The sequence below is a fragment of the Podarcis tiliguerta genome (genome assembly GCF_965153285.1).
Source record: "Podarcis tiliguerta genome assembly, chromosome: 6".
Classification (NCBI taxonomy): domain Eukaryota; kingdom Metazoa; phylum Chordata; class Lepidosauria; order Squamata; family Lacertidae; genus Podarcis; species Podarcis tiliguerta.
In genome coordinates, this window is record NC_139539.1 from 39552466 (window position 1) to 39575923 (window position 23458).

A 23458-nucleotide genomic window follows, 5' to 3' on the forward strand; every position below is an offset into this window, starting at 1 on the left:
GTTTGAGACCACATAACACCGGTCCTGAAAGACCTACATTGGCACCCAGTAAGTTTCTGAGCACAATTCAAAGTGTTGGTGCTGACCTTTAAAGCCCTAAACAGCCTCAGTCCTGTATACCTGAAGGAACATCTCAACCCCCATTGTTCTGCCCGGACACTGAGATCCAGTGTCGAGGGCCTTCTGGTGGTTGCCTCACTGTGAGAAGCGAAGTTGCAGAGAACCAGGCAGAGGGCCTTCTCAATAGTGGCACCCACCCTGTGGAACGCCATCCCATCAGATGTCAAGGAAATAAACAACTTCCTGACTTTTAGAAGACATCTGAAGGCAGCCCTGTTTAGGGAAGTTTTTAATGTTTGTATTTTTAATATTTTGTTGGAAGCTGCCCAGAGTGGCTGGGAATGAAGAAAGTGGAGGCCCCTAAGGGTCAGTATTGGGATATGGGCATTTTAACTTATTCATAAATAGGTTAGAGTTCAGGGCGAGCAGTAAGGTAGCCAAGTTAGTGAATGTTATCAAATTGTTAAGGGTGGTTAAAATAGATTGTGAAGAGCTCCAAAAGTATCTATACAAACTAAATGATGGGGGGGGGGGGGGAATGGCAAATGCAGTTCAGTATGGACAAGTGTAACACATTGGGACAATAAATAAATAAATTTTAATTTCACATATGGAATCTGAATTGGCAGTGACTGACCAGGAACAAGACCTTGGAATCATAGTGGATAGCTTATGAAGATGTCAACCCAGTGTGCAACAGCTGTTAAAAAGGCAAATTGCATGCTAGGAATCATTAGGAGCATACCTGTCCCCACCCCATATTAGATCATATCCATTTAGGGGAAAACAATGTTTACCCAATCTATGCAGTCATTAACAGCCCGATCTGTTGTCATGGTACAAGAAATATTTGCACTTGAAATGTACATTCTTGCTTCTATCCCAGCTAGCACCTCAGTAGTCTGGATGTATGCGTTGGTTCTTGAAAGTAAGCCCTAGTTGAATTTACTGTACTTCTCTTTTGCCCAATTATTTGGGCATAGGTAGGACTCTGAATATTAGGGATACAATCCCTCCAAGTAGTAGGTTAATACCAGCTCTTTACCTACAGCATTGCCTGAAAATAATCTCCAACCTTGCTGATAAAGACTGGCTTCTATATTGAATACCTCATCTATTCCAAACAATGTGCAGACCTGGTTTTTCATCTCCAGGAACACCTCCGCCCCACAACCACCCCCTAGTTCCAGAACTTCTGGGGTTCTAGAAATCTTGTTTGCTACTCTCTAGTATTTTTGATGGTCCTCATAAAGATATTAACAACTTTGTTTCTTTGAAATCCCCCCCAAGGACCCACACAGCTATTTTCACTCTTTAGGGGGCAGCACAATCCTATGCATGCCACGTTTACTCAGAAGCAAGCACCACAGCAGGGCCAGCCCAAGACATTTTGGCACCTGATGCAAACCATAGTCATGTGTCCCCTGCCTGGAAGAGGAATACTGAGCTCTACATCAGGAGCAGGCAGCAAGTGAAGATCTCCATGTGATGCATTCCTTGGGATCTGCTCCTCCTGGCAATACTGTCCATCCCGTCCCGTGTCTCTCCCCCCCTCCCCGCAGTCAGCTTCCCTTCCCACATGAGAGGCCCTGCCTTGCCCTGCCCCAATGTGTTCAATAGGACTTATTCCCAGGTAACCGTGAATGGCAGCAGCCTTAGGATTGCAACATACTGCTCTCCTTCCCCATTTGTTTTTAACAGCAAGAAGAGCTGCTGCAGTCCCAAACGCGGCCGATATTACGCAGGCACACGCTTGTGTTGCCTAGCCATTTTTTTTTATTATTTTAGGAGGAAGCCGAGTCCCATTGAAATCTCGAGGAACTCGGTAAACGCTTCGAGCCCACACCGCCGGGGAGTCTAGTGATGAGTAACCAGCTCCATTAATGATTCGCAGGGGGACGCGCCGATCTCCGAGGGACCCCGAGCGGCGGCCAGAAGGCGCCAAGATGGCGGCGCTGAGCGGCCGGGCGCGAGGGGCTCTCTGGGTGGCTTTACTGGCGCTGTGCGGGACTGTGCTGGTCCTGCTGGCCGTCGTCCTGGTCCGGACCTACGCCCCGCGAAGCCCCGCGCCGGCTCCGGAGCTCTGGGCGCGGAGGAGCCGGCAGCAGCGCCTGGAGCCCTCGTTTAGTCCCCAAGAGCGGCGGGAGCTCAAAGAGGCGCTGCAAGGTAAACTCAACACAAGTCAATAAAATGGGTCGAGGGGCCGAAGACGCAGCAGTGATGACGGCGGGAGCTGCTTCCCTCAGAGTAAAAGTTGCACGGTCTCCCAAGGAAGAGGGTGCAGGAGGGGCAAAGCAGCGTTGCCGTTTGGGTAGGACTTGGGGGCACAGTTCGGCAGAATAAGAAGAAGGGTCGCCAAACGTAGCTGGGCTGCACACTGCCTCATTTTGAAGTAAAGTGCATAATACAAGTCAAACATGGGAGCCTGGGGCTCCAGGGGTCGCTGCGGTTCCCATCATTGCTGACCAGCTTTTCGCGCTGGCCGGGGCTGCTGGGAGTTGGAGTTCAGTGGGTCAGGCCCATTGTTCCCTATCAGATCTGAACCTCGGTTGCACCGCTGGAGCCAAAACGGCGTGTCAGGGTGGGGCAAGTTTTTGTGATATTTCTGAAAGAGGAATGACGGCATGTTTCACATGGACACCTCATTCTCAACTTATTTTCTCTTTGCTCGTTTTGATGGGAGTAACCCTTCCAAGTAAAGCACGTTTAGAATTGCAGCCTCGTTTTAGCTTCCGGTTTATGATTCGGTTATCATGTTTATGGGGAAACAGCCTTTTCTTCAAGTTACTAAGAGGGTCCAAGAAGGGTTTGTGTGTGTTCATTGTTATTTCGAGGGGGGCGGGTTACCCTCTCGTGCTATACTCGTAGGAGTTCATAATGACTGCATTGTAGGGGGTTGGACTAGATGACTTCTCTTCCAGCTCTACGGTTCTGTGAGTCTTCCCCCCTCCACCTTCAGCTATGCCTGCAATTCTATACACTTATCTGAGAGTAAGTCCCATTAAACTCAGTGGGACAAACTTCTGAATATACATACGAAGGTTTGCATACCATTGTAGGGTAATCTACAATGTCTTTCTTTTGAGATCCTTTATTTGCCCTAGTTTCAACCAACCTAGTGTGTGTGAGAAAGCAAAGCACTTGTGAAAAGGCAGAGCATGGACTTGCCATAGTTTCCGAGTTAATGTGGGAATCAAAAGATTTGGTCATGGTCATGATTTTTCAGCCAGCCGTCAATTTGCTGTACTGGAACAGCCCCCATATTAACATTATAGTAGCTGAATATTTACTGTTCTTTATACAGTGCTACCTCGGGTTACATACGCTTCAGGTTGCAGACTCCACTAACCCAGAAATATTACCTCGGGTTAAGAACTTTGCTTCAGGATGAGAACAGAAATCGTGCTCCGGCAGCGCAGTAGCAGCGGGAGGCCCAATTAGCTAAAGTGGTGCTTCAGGTTAAGAACAGACCTCCGGAACGAAGCAAAGTAACCCGAGGTACCACTGTATTACACACAAAACTATGGAATCACAGCTTGCATTCTACTCTGCAGAGTGAACAATAGGATTCACAGACTCAGTGGTTTTCAGCACCACCACAGTGCAAAAACCTGGATGCTCATATTTCTTACAGATTCCCCCCAAATACACCATTAGATCATAGGGTTGTATAAAGTAGACCCATTGAAATTAATAGACATGGCTAATTTAGGTTTTTTAATTTCAGTGAGACTGCTCTGGGTAGGATTATCATGAGCTACAAGCCAGTGCAGTGCAGTGAACTGTAAAAATTGTGCATCCATCACTTTCTGCAATAATGCATTCCATTATACCCAGTTGTGGGATGCTACTTAAGGCATTTCCCCCAGGAAAATAAACTGTTTACTGCTGGATTGGAACAAACATCAATCGGTTTTTCTGCAAATTGACATTTGTTCCAATCCAGTGCTAAGCAGCAGGTTTCCCCAGGGAAAATAGGGAAAACTAAAAACCGCTTGGACTTGTGTGTAGAAAACACTGGACAAGCAGAAAACTTCTCAGACTTGTGCTTTCTAGGCACAGAACTGTGGACGAATCCTTAGTTGGACCATCCTTTGTGCTTTCTTGCACAGCAGTACATGATCATTGGGCATATTGAGTATTTCTAGTGTCTATAACATAAAATCAACAGATTTGTGGTTCATGTCTGAGAAGTGAGCTGCTTGAAGACAAGGTGGTTTTGCATTTATTTTGTTTCCCAATATGTTTCTTTTAAAGGCTTGATTTTATCTACATATAGTTTGTTGCAATGGCATTGGATTGTGTAAACAATATGTTATCCTTCAGTCTACCCATGCTTGTATCTTACGGTTACAAGAAAACAACTTAGGAGGCTTGTTTGCAGTATACTGTACATACGGTTTCTGTACGGGAAATAGCCATGTGGGAGGAGCCTGATAGTGAGGACGTGTGTCTTTTCTGTTTAGCCAACCCTTGATATTTCTAGTTATCTTGTTCTTAATGATAAGCTTATCTTTTTAGTCAAGGTACATTTATTATCTACTGCCAATGTCAATAAGTTCAATCTGGTCATTATGCTATGAATATACCAGAACTCTGGAGGTTTTATTTATTTTGAATATTCATATGCTATTTAAGAATTTTGCAAATCCAGAGTCACGTACTAAAAATCCAACTAGCTAAAAGAATAAATATGTACAATTTAAATAATCAACCACAGTTGGTAGAAGCAGAATGAAATACAGATCAGATCAAAATCAGACAAAAAGTCAGAACTACAGATTGCATATTAAAAACATTGGAGCTTTTTTAGTTGCAAATGTGCTATCTAAATGATGGTGATGATGTTGGTGCCTCATGGATCTGTATGACAAGGATGTCTTACACACATGATAAAAGGTAAAGGTAAAGGTACCCCTGCCCGTACAGGCCAGTCTTGACAGACTCTAGGGTTGTGCGCCCATCTCACTCAAAGAGGCCGGGGGCCAGCGCTGTCCGAAGACACTTCCGGGTCATGTGGCCAGCGTGACATCGCTGCTCTGGCGAGCCAGAGCCGCACACGGAAACGCCGTTTACCTTCCCGCTGGTAAGCGGTCCCTATTTATCTACTTGCACCCGGGAGTGCTTTCGAACTGCTAGGTTGGCAGGCGCTGGGACCGAACAGCGGGAGCGCACCCCGCCACGGGGATTCGAACCGCCGACCTTACGATCAGCAAGCCCTAGGCGCTGAGGCTTTAACCCACAGCGCCACCCGCGTCCTACACACATGATACAGCCACTGAAAAGTCATTTTCCAAGTCACCATCTAACTAGCTTCTGAATGTGAAGGCACCTGGAGCTTGGACTCCAATGCAGATTTGGGCAAGTTCATGTGGGCATTTTCATATAAGAAAAATCATTTCTTTGGGTACTCTGTCCCCCAGCTGTTTAAGCATTAAAGGTCCCGCCTTTTCTCTCTCTCCATCAAACTGACTTCAATTTGTGCAGCGTCAGTATGTCTACTAGATTATAAACCTTTCTGGCAGCTCTCTGTCTATTTTATTTATTGTGAAGTAGTCAGTGGAATTTTAAACACACAATAAATAATAAGATGGCATTTTATAGTTCCTGATCTTCCTGTATTTAAGTACCTTTGAAGAATGTTGATTTGTTGAGCCGTTGATGTAGAATTTATACCATGTAATTGTGGGAAAACAAGTTAGTTTCTGAAGTCACAAATGCAATGATGAAATCAGGTGGAAAAGGTATTCATTTCCTCAAAGTAAACGTTTCTGTCTCAGGCTTCTTCATAGAGTCACCGATGGTAATTCTGGAGAGCAAAATTATAGCCTGTCTGCATTTTGTGACTTTAGCCTTTAGCCTTTTTCTTTGTTGCTCACTGAAATTTGGTGCTTCTACTTTTCTGGCTGCCTGTCATACAGCGCTGTTCTCCGTTTATTTGCTCTTTGAATGTCTACCAAAAACATATTAATTTTGTTCGCATCAATCAGTTAATATATAATGTATCTTTATTGTTGTTGTTATTATTTATCAGTCACTTTATTCACAGAGGTGAGCCAAAGCAACTTACAACAAGATATAAACATTAAAACCAATTACAGTACGATTGCATCTAATGCAGGGGTTCGGTTCCAAGAGTTCTGCGTATACGCAAAAACGTGTTTACTCAATCCCTTGGAACCACCCACAGACATCTCCAGCCTTCTTGAGCCAGCACACTCAGCTTGCCTTTCCCAGTAAGCAAGGCTTTCAAATTTATTTACACACTGGGGAAACCTTGCATATGAGTCAGTTCACATGGGGTCCTTGGGATATTGCAGTTCTGAGCTGTTTAGGGCTTTATAGGTAGCCTATTAGTTGGCATTAAATGCTCAAACCATCTTGCCCCAGTGAGCAACCTGGCTGCTAAGTTCTGCACCAGCTGAAGTTTCTGAACCTTCTTCAGAGGCAGCCCCATTTATAACACATTGCAGTAATCAAACCTAGAGGATACCAGAGCATAGACAACATAAGTTAGGGTATCCCTGTCCAGATAGGGGTGCAGCTGGGCCATCAGCCAAAACTGATGGAAGATACTCTGTGCCACTGAGGCCACCTGAGTCTCAAGCAACAGCAAAGGATCCAGAAGTACCCGCAAGCTGCATACCCACTCCTTCAGAGGAAGTGTGACCCCATCAAGGACAAGCAGCCTCCCATCCATCTGGTCTAAGTAACCACTCACTAACTGTGCCTTAGTTTATCTGGATTGAACTTCAGTTTGTTGGCTCTTGTTCAGTCCATTGCCAAGGCAAGACATCAGTTCATCATGTCCACTGCCTCACCTGCAGATGTAAATGAGAAGTAAAACTGTGTCATTGGCATACAGGTGACAACGTACTCCAAAACTCTGGATAACTCCACTCAGTGGTTTCATGTAGATATCATATATAGGTACATATGATCCAGGTACATATGATAGGGACGCAGGTGGCGCTGTGGGTAAAAGCCTCAGCGCCTAGGGCTTGCCGATCGAAAGGTCGGCGGTTCAAATCCCCGCGGCGGGGTGAGCTCCCGTTGTTCAGTCCCAGCACCTGCCAACCTAGCAGTTCGAAAGCACTCCCGGGTGCAAGTAGATAAATAGGGACCGCTTATTAGCGGGAAGGTAAACGGCATTCCGTGTGCGGCTCTGGCTCGCCAGAGCAGTGATGTCACGCTGGCCACGTGACCCGGAAGTGTCTCCAGACAGCGCTGGCCCCCGGCCTCTTGAGTGAGATGGGCGCACAACCCTAGAGTCTGTCAAGACTGGCCCGTTCGGGCAGGGGTACCTTTACCTTTACCTTACATATAATCCAGGACCCTGCCAATGAAATCATGTGGATTGGGGGTGGGGATAGGGTGCAGACTCCACTTCATTCATTCGTATTACTGTCTATATGAAAATGAAATGTGATACAAGAGGTACAGACATCTTCTTGCTTAATGGAGTCTGGGGATCTCACTCAGCCACTTGATCAGGGGCACCATTTGCACATCTAAATGTGTGCAATGCACTCATTCAGCAATGCAGCAGACTCCAGACCCAGTTGCCATTCACAATATTCTCAGAAATATTGTAACTGGGAATGACATTTGCAGGCTCTGTCAGCCGACTGGTAGTGGCACTTCTAATCCTTTGAATAGGCATCTTGACAGCCTTTACATTATTTTGCAGGGAAGGAGAGTTTATCGCATTGCACTGTTGTTTTAATAATTGCCTGTCTGAGAAAGTCACGAAATCTCTTCTTTTATGTTTTATGTAAGGTGCCATCAGAATGCAAACAGTTTCCTTCTCAGCAAATGATCAAAATACAACAGCCCTGGCAGAATTTGAGCCATATATTCGTAAAGGTATTTGAACTTAAATTCCTTCTTTTAACTAGCAAATGGGCATTAACTTAATAGAGTATCTAATCTTTGTGTCGTAAAAGAAGAGCCTTTATCGACAAAACTAAAGTACTAAGCTGACAAAAATGTGATTTATTATTGAGTAGAATGCAAGTTAATGAACCGAAGCAACTGTGGAACTTTTAAATACAGGTTTCTACAATTGTAAATAAATCCTTTTTTAAAAAAAGTATTTATATCTTTGTGATAAATTACACAAAAGGATTGCATCTAAATGGCAGAGTGTGCTTTGCTTACGGAACATGCCAGTACAAACCCTAGTATCTCTGTGTAGGCCTGGGAAAGACCTCTGTCCCCATGTGAAGACCTTTGAGCACTTGACATATACTCTTAGTGTGGTAATAAATGCAGGAGCTACAGTTGTTATGCAAGAGTAGATTAATGTAGTATGATTTTGGCCTTATACGTTTCATGGTCAATACCAGTCAAACAGGTAAAATTACTGGGTTCTCAGAAAAGATTGAAATTATATGAAGAGTGGCTTTCATTGTTTCTGTTGTTTGTTTCTTTATTTAACCATTTGAATACAGTGTTGTTGTTGTTATAATTTAGTTTATCCTTTTGTTTGCTTTAAACTCTGTTCCTCCACCACATAGGGTGGTGGGACCAGCAAGAGATGTGTGCTATGCCTTTCCTCATCCTTCAGTTACCCATTTTCTGAAATATATCAGCCATTATAATATACCAGCTGTTGCACTGAATACCAAAGGTTAATATGTCCCCATTGATTTGTCCAATCCTTAACCTCAAACTTTGGAGGAACCCTTGCTAATTTTCTTTCCCTTCTGTTTTTCTTCCCTGAAGCCTTCCCTGCAGTGTTTTCTGCAGCATTCATTAAACATGAAGTTATTGGGGAATATAGCCACCTATTCACCATCCAGGGGTCTAACGCTCAGCTGCAGCCCTACATGCTGCTTGCACATATAGATGTTGTTCCAGCTTCTCCAGACGGGTGGGACGTCAGTGACCCTTTCTCTGCTGAGGAACGTGATGGGTTTATATATGGAAGAGGAACACTTGATAACAAAAACTCTGTTATGGTATATGTATTTTGTAAATGTACCTCCCTTTGCAGGGTGGGTGGGGTGCAAAGTGTTTGTCCCACAAAGTTTGGCATGCCACATTAATGATGGTTTAATGCTGTACTGTTTTTAACATTTGATTGGGAGCCGCCCAGAGTGGCTGGGGAGACTCAGCCAAATGGGCGGGGTATAAATAATAAATTATTATTATTATCTGTTCACAGTGTGAGGAGAAGCATTCCCATTATTCCTATTATTATTATTATTATTATTATTATTATTTTGCAAGCTAAACATAAATCAGTGCACTTTAAAAAGAACCTTTTAGCCATATGAGTATATTTTGCTTTGCTTTAAATTGATGACTTAGTATACTATTTCTGTGGACACCATTGGGCCAAAGGTTGTCCTGAAAGTAGGGAGAGAAGGAAGGAGGCACAGAAGGCCAGTGGGCTGCTGCCCCTGACAATTGGAAATCAAGAAGATGATAGGAACCTGGCAACTGGTTCCAGAGGGAGCAGCCAGCTGGATAAAGTGCTGCAGCCTGAAAGTCAACAAGCAAAGCAAGAACTGACTACCAGAGCTCATACAGAAAGTTCAGTGTGCACTACTTTCATCCAGTAAACCACTTTCCAAGGCACAGGCATTTCCACAAGACAGTTTCCTCCATTTTCTTCCAAAGAACAGGCTAAATAGATGCTCCAAAGCTTCTACATATAATTTTTTGAAAGCGTTATTTATTTGTTTAGCTCCGTGATTTGGACTTTCCCACCTTGATCTATAATCCCGTCCCAGTCAACTGACAAAGTTAAATTTCATACAATTAAATGGTGTTTTGGTTCAATCAGAGGTTAGTACAATGCCATTGGATTCTCAAATCCCACCCTCTAATCTGGGGCAAAACCAGTCCTTCATGCTTCCCCACAACAGTTGCTGTTAATATGGAACAGGTTCTGTAACCAAGGTGCAAAATAGACAGTGTTTAACATTTTATTTTTTATTCCTCAGGGGATTCTGCATGCTCTAGAATTCTTACTGAGACGAAATTACAGACCTCACAGGTCTTTCTATATTGGCCTTGGGCATGATGAAGAGGTATTCTATGTGTCTTTAATTTCCCCCGTATTTATTTATTTTAGATTTATAGCTCATGCCAAAGGCTGAAACAGTAGATACTGAACTTGAGTGCGTCAGCCTGCTGCTCTTTTTACATGGAGACTCCTTAACGGTGTTGTGCTGTCCTGATAAAAGGTTTTCCATGCACTGCAGTGGTAGGTGCCTATTGACTAGTCAACTGTCGACAGCATAGGAATATGGATTTTGCTTTGCATAGGCGGAAGAATGTGTATTTTTTGTGTTGTTTAGCATTACAATTCTGTATCCAGCCCTACACTGCCCCCAATTTAAAAAGAAAAAAGTTTTGAGGGTTAGGAGCTTGTCTTCACTGCGTTTACAATTTGATGTAATAATAGAAGCTATTATAGAAGCTATCCATAAACAAATATGGATTTGTTATTAGAGTTTGTTGGATTATGTTACTTGTACTACTTGCATTGCATAAAATTGAGTATGTTCTAGCCCGGGCTGGGGAACCTTTTTGACTCTGGGTGCCAATTCCTCATCAGGATTGGCTTCATATGCCAAATGTGACAGGTGGGTGGGGTTGCTGACCTGTCCAATAGCACGACATCACATATTGGCAGGTGAGCAAGGCCACTTGCCTGTCAAAATCCCTCCTGAGGCTTTGTAAGTCTCCCTTGCTTCCCCTTTAAACCTAGTGTCAAGGGTTTAAAAGATAAACACGGGAAGACTTGCACAGTGCCCTTGGAAGCAGCCTGGAGGGTGCTTTTGCCAAGTGCTTTAAGATGTTTTTGCCTGCAAGACATACCTCTCTCTCCCCCCCCCCCTTCCTGTCACTTGTCAGAAAAAGAGGTGGGTTTTGCAAGCAAAGGAGGGGATTACTCCAGTTCTCTGCCTTTGCTTGAGACTGGGAAGACTAGCAAAAGACTTGCAAGTTCTCCTTCTCTTTTAAATGCCCAGTCCTGTGCTGAACTCAGTCCCATCTTTAATATCTTTAACAGAGAATATTTCCCCTGCTGGATAAAAGATCACACAGGCAATACAGCATTAAACCCTGGCCTTCCGCCCATCAGTTGACATCACCAGTAATGTCAGCTAATGGCTGGGTAGACATTGTTTGGTGAAACAACCCTGGTGAGCCATGATTGGCCTGGAAGCTGGAGGTTCCCTAACCTTGTGTTAGCCTAATGGCTGCTACACTTGAGGAACTATGTGCCACAATTTACCTCTTGAGTGCAGACCTACAGCAAGATTCAGCAAGTAATATATTGGAATGAAATTAGTTCATTAGGTGCAAGGTTAAATGGTTTGGAGCACCACACATCAATTGCTCTCTCCAGTAGAAGTGTGTGTGTGTGTGTGTGTGTGTGTGTGTGTTTAAAACCTGTATAGCTGTATAAGCACTGGATGCTTATTGCTGCCTGAGACAGAATGAGATGACATTTGGTGAGATGACTTTGTTGTGGGCTTTTCAGGTGGGGGGTGGAAAAGGAGCCATGAAGATTGTGGCTGAATTGGAATCTAGAGGAATTCAACTTTCTTTCGTGCTTGATGAAGGAAGCTTCATCTTTGATGGTATTGTCACTGGAGTAGAGAAACCAGTAGCTTCGTAAGTAAGAAATGATGAGAACTTTCCACAATAAATGCAGTTGCTGCTCTTGTTAAACAATTGGGAGTCAAACATTGTTCCTGATCTACTTGGAGTGTGTGGAATCAACAATCTATCTATGCCTATCCGTGCTGTTGAGCAGGGCCATCTTTACCTGGGGGTGCAAGGGGTACGGGGCACCCGGGCGCTGAATTCTGGGGGGCACCAGGTGCCCACCGCTGAAGCTGCCTAAGCTTTAATTATCTACCAGCTATGAAATAATAAATAATTTTGATCAAGCTAGAAAAACAAAATACATATAATATATACCTAGATATTACCGAAATGTATACCTACTGTTTCACTAAAGGACTTTCGACTGTGTGCACTCATTTACCAAAGATGCGCCGCGCCAGCAGTGGCACTTGTCAGATTCAATGGCGCTTGTCATTCACAACCGCGGCGCTCGTCAAACTCAATGACAGCACTTGTCATTCTCAATGGCACCGTGCACGCAAAATTAACTCTTACATCAAAATATTCTGTTACGTATTGTATTGAGCTGCTATGCAGCAGCGGGGTCAGTGGCACCTTTGACACGATTGATCTCACGCCACCTGCCTGCCAGTCGTGTCAAAGGTGCTGCTGACTCTGAGTGAAACATTGCAAATTGAATTTAATTTCATCACTTACAGTTCAAATTCGTATAGAGAAATTGTTTTTAAAAATGTTTATTTTCGCTAATTGTCAGCATTTTCTTTGACTAACTACTTAGGGCTCTACTACACATGTGTTTCAGCACGTGATTTTAGTTTTCCATTTCTGCAAAAATGCGCCTAGAGCGCACTATGAATTCTAAACTAAATTTGGGGGCACTGGCTGAATCTTTGCACCCAGGCAGTGCATATGCTAAAGACAGCCCTGCTGTTGATTATTACAAAAGTATACTACGCCTCATCTTCTTTTAGGGTCAGTATAACTAACCTATGTAACGTCTCACTGGAGTAGCCCCCCAGCTATAGAGTACTAAGTGCTAGTAAACAGGTCCTAGTTTAGGATTGTTACCACTTCCTCTTCCTGGGCACTATTGCTGAAAGAGGAATGGTAGCTGAGCGATGGAGAAAATTGATCTTGGGTAGGTGTGGGGTTTTCCAGAGCTGAGGGAGCCAAAGGGACATTGACAAGGGATCCTACTGTGCTGCATGGCATAGCAGGGATGTCAAAATGGTTGTCTAACTAGAAGATAGAGGGGGAATTCTTACATCCTGAATCTAAATAATTTATTTCCCCCAACTTATCAGAATAGGTATCACAGAAAAGGGTGCAATTACAACAAATTTCACTGTGACATCAGAGCCTGGTCATTCTTCTGCACCACCTAAGAGGACAAGTATTGGCATTCTTTCTGAAGCATTAGCCAAGTGAGTATTTTCCTTTCCTGGTAATAGTGAAATCCTATACCTGTCTAGTTAAAAATAAGCTCCATTCTGATTGTAGCCTAGAGATGTTACATAAATTATTTTGCTCTGTAGTACCTTGAGTTGCCAGTTCAATATTTCAGAAATAAGGGACACTAATGGTTATAGAACACTATGTTGGACTGAGTGCTCACTGGAAGGACAGATCCTGAAGCTGAGGCTCCAATACTTTGGCCACCTCATGAGAAGAGAAGACTCCCTGGAAAAGACCCTGATGTTGGGAAAGATTGAGGGTACAAGGAGAAGGGGACGACAGAGGATGAGATGGTTGGACAATGTTCTCGAAGCTACGAACATGAGTTTGACGAAACTGCAGGAGGCAGTGGAAGACAGGAGTGCCTAGTGTGCTCTGGTCCATGGGGTCACGAAGAGTTGGACACAACTAAACGAGTAAACAACAACAACATGGATATTTAAGTCACATGTTCTCCTTATTTAAGTGTGCAAATCATCTGAGGAGACAAACCTGTTTGTTGAAATCTACCAGAATGCTAAATGGGGCTGCTTTTGCCGTAGCCCAAGAGTTATGGAGCTCCCTCCCAAACAAAAACTGCCGGTGCCTACAGACTTTTAGAAGGCAATGCAAATGCTTTTTAAAAGCATATTTAGAAACCTGTTGCAGTAGAATGTGTATGTATGGTTTTATAATACATACTGATGATATAGTGGGGAAGGGGTTCATGTGTGCCTTTACTGAGGGAGGGCTTAGTTTGATTTTTAGAAAACCTACCACCAGCATTTGTGATGAGCCTGGAACTGTTGCACATTTAGATCCAGCCATGGGGACCTTCCAGCGTCTTGCCATACATTCTGTTTGCTTAAGACTGTTCCTGTTCCTTGGTATATGGATAAATGTTGGTTTTGCATGGGAAATGGACAGTAAGAAAACAGTGCCTCACATAATGTTGAAAGCACACTGCAGTAGTCTTTTACCCTCCTCCATTCAGATTGTGACATGATCTCTTCCCAGTTTAAACACGAAATAAATCAGATTTATAGCATATCTTCCCGAGAATTTCCTCCAGCTTTCAAATTATCACTGACTCAGCTTCTGTTTTGAAATCTAACATCATCATGATACTTATCTATAGCAGAAACTAAAGTAGCAATTTTAAGATGACTAAGACATTGCAGACTTCTGCCTAAATTCATGAATCAAAGTAATAGGAGTGGAGCCTGTTTATTTTCCGTCTTGCATTTGATTGTTACAGTCAGATAGCTGTTTGTTGTTATAGGTTGGAGCAGCATCCCATGCCCAATCTGTTTGGTCATGGGCCTGAAATCCTGATGTTTGAGCAATTGGCACCAGATGTAAGTATTCAACAATATGCACTCTTTCATGTGATTTCAGTAAAGTGACCTTAAATTTTCAGTGTTAACATTAGATTTCTTATGATTTTCTAAACTTGTTGCTAGTTAAGAGTTTTAAAATTTTCAGAGTCATTCCCAATTGATAGAGTTCATAGCAACTTTCCATTCCCCGCCCCCCCCCCAACAGGTTTCATTCTGCCACAGTGGCTCAGTTCCCACATAACATCAAAGCCTCATTTACAGTTATAGTTCTCATGTACTCCCACAATCTCAAACCTTTTCTTCAGTTTCTTCCTACTTTGATCAAACCACAGTTTGTCATTATCTGAGCAATCAAACTATTGTGGGGGAACCTCCGTTTTGGAATGTAAACCATTCCAGAAGTCTGTTCAACTTCCAAAACGTTCAAAAACCAAGGATCAAAGGGTTGTCAGCAAGTTCAATGGGGAAACTTGAGAAACATGCCTTGGAAGCCATCCGACTTCTGAAGCGCGTTCGAAAACAGAAGCATTCCCTTCCAGGTTTTTGGTATTTGGCTTCTGAAAACTTTCAGCAGCCGAGACATTCGAAAACCAAGGTTTGACCGTACTTTTCTTCATACCAGGGCAACTTTAAACTGTTGTTTGGAAGGCAAGCACAAGCTATAGTATGGCAGTTTGAATTAAACAGCAAAGTATACTTTGATCCAACTGGAAACTCATTGAAGCATGGGGGTGTAGAGTTAGCATGGGAGTCATTCCCATACTGCTGAATCATGCTTTGTTACTTGGAGCAAGCTAATATAAGCTACTTGGAGGAAAGGTTGTTCAATAGGAAAGTTGTATTGCATTGGAAAGCTTCATTGCAGTTGCTTTTTGTGTAACTTGTCCAAGGTCAATGCCACAAGCAGCATCCTAGATCCACTGGTGGAGGAAGAGGGGTGCAGGGGGAGCGCACCACCCCCGGCAGCGCGATCCCAGTGGGGTGCCATCATGGCTGCCTCCTCTCCCGCGCTGGGCGCCACGCCCCCAGAAGGCGCACAAACCCCGCCCCTGCCTGCTCTCCGCTCCCCGGTGCTGGAGCATGAAGCTCCACCACTGCCTGGATCTCTGATGGGCTGTGCTTGCAACCCTATCCTTGTAGAGTTATTGGTTTGATCCAGAACTTCACAAACTTTTCCCTTCTCCTACGTGTTGCTTCTATGTGCACAGTTCTCTTCCTGCCCCCTACCCACACAGCTCTTCCATTGGCCTGTCTCCTGCATACAGGAAAGTTCTAAAGTGCACTTAGAAGACTACTTCAACATGGTTGTTTTTTTAAAAAAATGTTAAATCAGAAGAAACCATTCTCTTAATCCAGACTTGCTGATGTGTACTGCTTTTCTCCCCTTTGCTTTTCAGTTCAGCTTCCCTCTAAATATCATTATGTCAAATTTGTGGCTGTTTGGACCACTTGTTGGAAGGTAAGAAAGAAACATCATATTTCGTCACATTTTTATTACAGCAACAAGAGCTTTCCTATGCTGGGATACCGCAGGAGAGCATGCTGCCACTACACAATTTCTAAAAGCATTTTTCTTAAAAAGTTTGCAAAATAATAAGTCCATGAGGGTGTGGGGAGGTGCATATCACAAGCACAAACAATATTCAGTAAAGTGCCCACTTCATGAAGCAATTGCAAAGAAATGAATGGACAGTGGTTAAAATGCAACCATACTCTTAAATGCAACCTCAAGGGAAGATGCACAAAAAATGAGAAACAAATGTACATTTATTGATTTAAAATATTGGTATTGACTTATGGAATGCAGAATCCTACATTAATTTACTTCTGATCTCTAAGAACTTTGTGTCATCTAAATCTTTACACAGATTTCTTGAACAGACGCCTACCACCAATGCCTTAGTTCGGACTACCACTGCAATCACTATGTTTCATGCAGGAGTCAAGGTACTGTAGTACGAATTCATTGGATTTTCCATAAAGTGTAATGAGGGTCTAAATTTCTCAGAACTACATTTTCAGCTTTCAATATTACTAGTAGCAATGAATTATAGGAATACAAATCTGTTTCTTTCCCCCCTGAATGATAAATTCTCCTCCCATGCTGAATATTCACTGCTGCCATCATCCCATGAACTAAGAATGTCAATTCGATTCATGCCCTCTTAGTATGGGATTTGCTATTGATGGTGGCTTGTCCTCAGAATGGCTTAGTTTCTAGAACTAGTAGAGCAGAAAGCTTTCACTTCAGTCAGTCTCTGCAAGGGGAGAGTTTTACTAAAATAGAACTTCATGATCACAGTATTTTAGCTCCTATGGCAAGTTGGTGAGAGAGCCATTCCATACATTTCATAGCAAGAAACCCGGTTAGCTGTTTGGTGCACATCGCCCAGCCAGTCAGTGTTCTCTTTATCAATGTTTCTGTACCGTAATTGAAATTGTTATTTGTAACATCCACACTTAGCATTAATAGGTGTAACCTTAAAAAACTTGCACATGAGGTCCACAAAAATGTAACATAGGAAGCGCTCCTGAGCTAGCCAGAACAGTGAAAGTGGTTTGTTAGTGGCTTTTACTTGGTGTGATAGTTAAAGAGTGACACCCAGAGGTGGACTGAGATACAGTAGGCTTTGCTTTTATCATTTTTCTGTTGCTTTAAAATTGTCTCCCAAACGACAAATGGTGTTGACAAAGCTGTGTCTTTAAATGGAGGTCTGCCTCAATCATGTGTGGTATGCGGATGTTTGGGTTAAATCACAAAGGGGGTGCATGAGGAGGTGGCTGAACTCACATCCCTTGTTCCCAACTGCTTTACTCTCAGGTGGGTTCACTTGTGATATTGGAATCTGGAAGGTGGAAAATAGTAACTTTGGGTGGTGGAGGGGTGAACGAAGGAGGAATGTGCACCTGCATGTAACCTCCTTATGCACCTTAAAACCACATCTCCCCTATTTTATGCATGATTAGATCAGGCCCATATTTAAAGAGACAGATCTGTTCTCAAGTATAGCTGTGCTGTGTGGTTCCAACTGCCCTGTGTAAATGCAGTAGTACAGTGTACTGTATAGCAAAGAACAGATTTGTATAGTTAAACTGATTAATTTAAGCTTCATGTTTTAAATAATGTTTAGCAACAAGTCATAATGAAACTGGATTAGCCATTCTACACTTTCTGCAACAAGTTTGATTGTTGCTTCTAAAAATATTGCAATAGCACCATGTACTTTTTACCTTACATTTATAATTGAAGGCATAGTCATTTCACCATTCAAAGAAATTGTACATTTTCATTTGCCATGCGTTCCTCAACTCGTAATTTGATTCTCCCTCAAGATGAAGCTGCACCTTCCAACAGCCCTTTGAGAGGATAAGGGGAAAAGTCAGTTTAGCACACACTCCTTGGCCATGCTTTCAAATACTGAGATATGAGCAGCTCCCATCTTTTCTCTTCTTTCATTCTGAAATTTGGAAAGTAGACCCAAGCCTTTCTTGTATGACGGAGGAGATGCCAGTTGTACATGTACTCATTTCAACAGGCACTTGGGTCCATGCATGGAAGAACTGAGTAAAGCTCGGGCCTGCCCACCTTTTTCTAAAATAAGTGAGCCTTTCACTGCCACACATCATAGGTCAGTGCTGCAACAAATGCATGCATGTCTAATGCATCCCTAGGTTGTCAAGGAGGAAAAGCAGACCTTCATTCAGTGGCTTAAGCAAAGAACATGAACAGTGACACTTTAGGCAAGAATTACCTTCGCATAAATATAATTTTGCAAGGCTGAATTAATATTGAGGACTGTGCATTGACTTCAGAAATTACTGGTGAAATTACCTTGGTTCTGAAGCTCATATTTTAGACTGTGGTTTGTTGTCACATGTTTAAGCCCTCTCTTTTTCTCCTCTCTCCAGTCAAACGTTATTCCCCCCTCTGCAAATGCAACTGTGAATTTCCGCATCCATTCGTCACAAACAGTTGATGAGGTATTTTATTTATTCTGAAAAGTTTGTTAAATTAACAGGTTATTGTTTCTCCCTCCCCCCCCTCCCTGGCCCTCATGTTTGGCCAGGAGACTTTAGAAAGTTTAATAATTGGTATGTCTATGGTTGTGTTCCTTTTTGCAGTTAAACATGGTTTCCCATTCAAGAAACTTCTGAACTGGCTTGTCATCTTTTTCTGTATTTATTTAATACAGCAAAAGTGATTGGTACATTGGGGATGTATCTTTGTTGAAGGGGCCTAAAGGAAGTTCTTTTGAGGCAGTAACCCCAAACTGAATGCTTTGTATCTCTACCTATCCCATTGTGTAACAGGAAAGCAGACTTCCACAATGAGGTCCCAAAAGGCTCCTGTCCTGATTGTGCATCTTTAGTTGGTTTGCAAAGTATTACTTAAAAGTTTGCAATCTGTGCTAATACCATAATGGAAGTCACCTTGCTATTTTAGCTTCTTTGTTCCTTTGGGTGTGTTCTTAGGTCCTGGGCATAGTAGCCCAAACAATTGATGACAAGAGAGTAAAGATAGAAATGGAAAGTGCCTTTGATCCACTCCCAGTGAGCCCCTGGGACGACCAGACCTTTGGAGTACAGGTTTTCCGCCAGACCATCCAGGATGTTTTCCCAGATGTTGGCAGTGTAGCTCCAGGTACTGGCAAATGCATTATTACTGTTTTCCCCTTCTGTTTCCACCTAACAACCTCTACTTTGTTTTCATTTTCTGAGTATTCTCTTTCTATTTTATCCCCTTCACCAGGTACGTGCATACACACACTCACTATTAATGACTGGAAACGCTTGTTTTCCTCTCTTTCTGACCTAAGATGGTGGTCATTAAATAATAAAAAAAAGTCAACGGGAAACTGGCAATCAGTGTACCTCAAGTTTTTCAGGTTTACATGGGGCTGAAACCAGGCTATATATTTTCTTCTTTTAGAGCAGCTCCGTTGTTGGACTGCCCTTAATAACTTCATTCTGATCCAATTCAAAGCTACCAATTGCCCTGCAGTCTGTTTCAAAATGTCTGCTTATGTAAAGAGTTAACATTTAAACATGGCAATGGGCACGGTTTTTCTGAAATGTACAGCTGTCTTCCATTGCTCCAGTAAATAAAAGGCGGAATTTTCAAAACCTCCTAAGGAAAAGTAAGGCAGATAGCTCCCAGTGCCACTCAAAGGAAGCTAGGAATCTAATTTCTGACGTCTGTGATGCTAATGCAATATTAACTTCAACACTACCAGTTTTAATTTTTCAAAATACTGATTTCTCCTCCAGGTATATGCATTGCTAACACTGACAGCAGACACTATGTCAACCTTACAAATGCTATTTATCGATTTAATCCAGTGGTGTTTAAACCCGAAGATTTGCCAAGGTACAGTATTCTACTTGACAATTTCTTCCTAGTGAAAGCACCAGATGAGAACTAGCAAAACGAATGAGACATGGCAACTGAAACTTGACAGAGAGCAACACTTCTAAAATGCCCATAGTGTTTCCCTACTAGTCCGAAGAAATAGAGGGAGGGCTAGATCTTGTACCTGTCTTTATAAAAAGCAGATTGGAATTGAAGCATCTCTTTAGGCCCCATTTCTGTTATGACATTGCTTGGGCTGCAGATATGTAACACTTCCTGGCTGTAGTTGGAAATAGGGCTCCTATATAATAGGCAACCGTTTATTTATTTATTTATGAATGAATGAATGAATATTCCAATCATTTTAGGATTTCCTTTAGAACTCCCCTAATAGGTAGTATTCAGAACTGAGCTGCGATTGAATCTTTTATTAATAATGTAGAAGCTCAAGACTAGTCAAGTATAAAGTAATAAAATACTTGTTTTTCTAATCTCTCACAACAAGTTTTATATGTGGTTAGTTCATTGGTACATAGTAAAAGGGAACGAAGTGACAAATCCATTTCATCTATATGCCTTAGTAAACCCAAACATATCTCACCCACTCCTTGGCTTCTGTTGTAATGGAGCTGACCAGGACTCCTGGTCAGTGGGCTGGTATGCATCCCAACTTTCTACTCTCGTTTCTTTTTCAAAAGCTACCAGTCTAAGTCCAGCTGACTTATGGACCATCTGCTATCTTGGAATAAGCATCCTTGTGATAAATAGGAGTCGTATCACATATAACTTTGTGGCTAGAAAAGCCCTTGTAAGGGATTGTAGCATGTTTCAGTCTTTTGTGGAGCATAATACAATATCCCTGTTACACAATTATTTAACCTATTATAGCCTTAACCCCATAGCTGCTTCTCTCTTTTTCCCCCCAATCAGGTTCCACGGGTTGAATGAACGAATATCTATTGAAGGTTATGAAAAGCAAGTGCAATTTATCTTCCAACTGATTCAAAATTCTGATATCAGCCAATCCACAGAACCACATGCAAACCATGAATTGTAAAAACAAAATAGGAAGGCTTCTGTGAACATTGCTAGGAATTAGAATTGCACAAAAACGCTACATTCCATCTTGCTGTCAGTTTTGGAACATAGCATATAAATTTTAAGTCGCAAAACTATTGTACCGCACTCCAAGCAGTTGTGAAATATAAAAGCAAGCATAAAACAAATCACTTTGGATCAAAATGAACATATTGAACTTATGCTATGTTGTATTCAGTAGTGGGCTGTGTGGGTGGTACTCTGTTGCTTCCCCAGCTTCCCAGCAGCATGGGGCACTGCCACTTACCAAGAGGAAGAGGGAGACAGCGCATGATGGCAGGAGTGTCAGATTGGCTTAGCTGCTGCACACCAATCTCTCCGTGCCTCAACCCCTTTTCCATGCCGTTGGGAAGCCAGGAGAGCAATGCTGCCTCACTGTTGCCACCTGCAGGCCACTACTGCAGATATTGGAGCCCAGAACATATTACTGCTGTATAAAGTTTACATCCTAAAGATTATTGCACTGTTCCCTTAAATGGAAGGTATAGCATTTCTCTGTAAAGAGGGCAAAAGATTCCTGCTTCGCAGGGGGTTGGACTAGATCATCCTAATGGTCCCTTCCAACTCTACAATTCTGCGATTCTAAGTGGGTTATCAATCTTGAGAGATTCTCTGGAGAGATTATTTTACAGAGGAATATTGTGCTACTATTCCTGTCAATCCCTGCCTGCCTGTCCCTTGCTTCTGTGAAAAAGGAATCACTTAATCCTACCCTTTCCAAATACCATTGCCTTTATATCTTTTTTTTACTTCCATTCCCCTAAATCAGGCATAGGCAACCTTGTCCCTCCAGATGTTTTTGGCCTACAACTCCCATGATCCCTAGCTAACAGGACCAGTGGTTAGGGATGATGGGAATTGTAGTCCCAAAACATCTGGAGGGCCGAGGTTGCCTATGCCTGCCCTAAATGGCAGCTGTGGGGCAGGGGGCTATGATCCAGAGTGCAGTGAAGGAGTTAATTTACCATTCCTCTACACAATGGTGCTCCAAACATTTGGGTCTGTGGAAAGGGGGGGGGGACCAATTAGCTAAAGAGTCTTAGAAGTCTAGAAGCAGAGTTGTTGTTCCATTTCCAGCTTAAAACAGAACAGCAATGATTGTGTGCTACCAAGTTCTCCCAGCCTGGAAGCATCCTTAGAGAGATGTATTTCACAGGATTCAAGTTCTTTTATTCTACTCACAGCCTGATTTACATGCCTCTTCATTTTCACTTCTGAAATGCATTGTTTTCTGGATGTCCTATCAATTCTGTCTTCCTTCAGTGGGTGTACACTTGACAGGAAGACGATTAATTTGAATCCTGATAGGAGCCAGGGATCTTGTGTCTTTGCTGCTACTCTCATCTATAGTCCCCACGAGAGATGTTGCAATAGGACAGTCCCTAGTGCTGCTTTTTTATTAATTTTGAAACTTGTCACTTTAAATTTGATTACATAATTGCTCAGAAAAAGAGAACTTGATTCATCTGCTCCTGTATAGAAGATTAAATGTGCTGTTTATGTAAAGTAATATACAGGTTATGGAAAGAAAGAAAGAAAGAAAGAAAGAAAGAAAGAAAGAAAGAACAAACTTGTCTTAAATGCTTAAATTCCTCAGGGATGTTTACATGCAAATGTTCAGGGTCTGATTTATAACAGTATTCTTCCCTAGTCTTTCTGGAATAAAATGTGACTCAGTGAAGCCTATACAACTAGAAATGGCGATAACACTGGATTATTACACTGTGATCTGGTTTACCCATAACACTAAGCCATGGTTTCCCATAAATTGTCCCACAGATGATTAAACAAGCCATGGCTGTTTCATGAGTTTGAACTGTTTTCCGGTTACTCTTGCCTTGTGCCTTTGTAGTGGGGTAAACATTGGAGGGTGATGGTTAGAAAAAACCAAAACCCATGGTTCTGGGAAGTGCTGGGTTCATACATATGATCACTCCACAGTTTAACAAACCAAGATTTATAAGCTAATAACAAACCGTGGTTTAAGATTGTGCTTTGTTAGCAGTAAACAAATTATAATTAAGCCCCTGGGCAGAATTTTCACATAACACTCAGCCATGGTTTAACAACAACAACAAAAATGTTTAGCATTATGTATGAGCTAGGCCTGTGATTTTTATGAACTTCTTAACAATTATGTATGGATTTGCACTGCAACTTTATCTGGATGTGATAATAACTAAGACTTGATACAGGTTTTTCTAATGAAAACAATAAAAAAGGACTACGATGTGTGTGATCACTGTTTGAACATGGTCTATTAATCACTGCACTATCCCACAGATATCTCTGTACCTGAGTTTTGATAAGAGCTGGTGGTGGTGGGGATTTTCATCAAAACAAAACCATTCTAAGGAAAAAAGAAAGAAAAAACAGGATAAAACTCCCATTATTTTCCAGTCAGTAAACAGGATCCAAGGCTTAACTCTGTTTGACAAAAACATTATTTTGATTCATAACCTATATGCGCTAGCTTTTAATGGATCAGGTTTTTTAATGCATCCCTCAGACATTTAATGGATCAGCCTTCAACACAGTGCTTGAATAAAATTAGATTTTGTTATCT

The 23458-nt window shown here is 42.3% G+C and overlaps 1 protein-coding gene across 2 annotated transcripts; it reads left to right on the forward strand.

Moving 5' to 3' along the window:
• Positions 1–1617: 1617 nt before the first annotated feature.
• Positions 1618–23131, forward strand: PM20D1 (peptidase M20 domain containing 1). Of its 2 annotated transcripts, XM_083444457.1 has the most exons (13): positions 1620–2226; positions 7840–7926; positions 8788–9023; positions 10014–10100; positions 11561–11694; positions 12975–13094; positions 14387–14462; positions 15842–15903; positions 16313–16391; positions 18354–18425; positions 18918–19086; positions 19713–19812; positions 20725–23131. In XM_083444457.1, exons 1-13 carry the CDS (start codon positions 1944–1946, stop codon positions 20849–20851), a joined length of 1632 nt encoding a protein of 543 aa, XP_083300583.1. In that variant the 5' UTR covers positions 1620–1943; the 3' UTR covers positions 20852–23131. The 2 variants fall into 2 exon arrangements, with proteins under 2 accessions (XP_083300584.1, XP_083300583.1); XM_083444458.1 differs by lacking the exon at positions 19713–19812 and having other exon boundaries at positions 1618–2226.
• Positions 23132–23458: the final 327 nt, after the last annotated feature.

What these genes read in the sequence shown, in the direction of transcription:
- PM20D1 (XM_083444457.1), top strand. Translation starts at nt 1,944, where the DNA reads ATGATTCGCAGGGGGACGCGCCGATCTCCGAGGGACCCCGAGCGGCGG. An exon ending in TTTGGACCACTTGTTGGAAG is followed by an intron (nt 15,904 to 16,312) that starts GTAAGAAAGAAA and finishes ATCTTTACACAG; the next exon opens with ATTTCTTGAACAGACGCCTA. An exon ending in TGTTTCATGCAGGAGTCAAG is followed by an intron (nt 16,392 to 18,353) that starts GTACTGTAGTAC and finishes TCCTCTCTCCAG; the next exon opens with TCAAACGTTATTCCCCCCTC.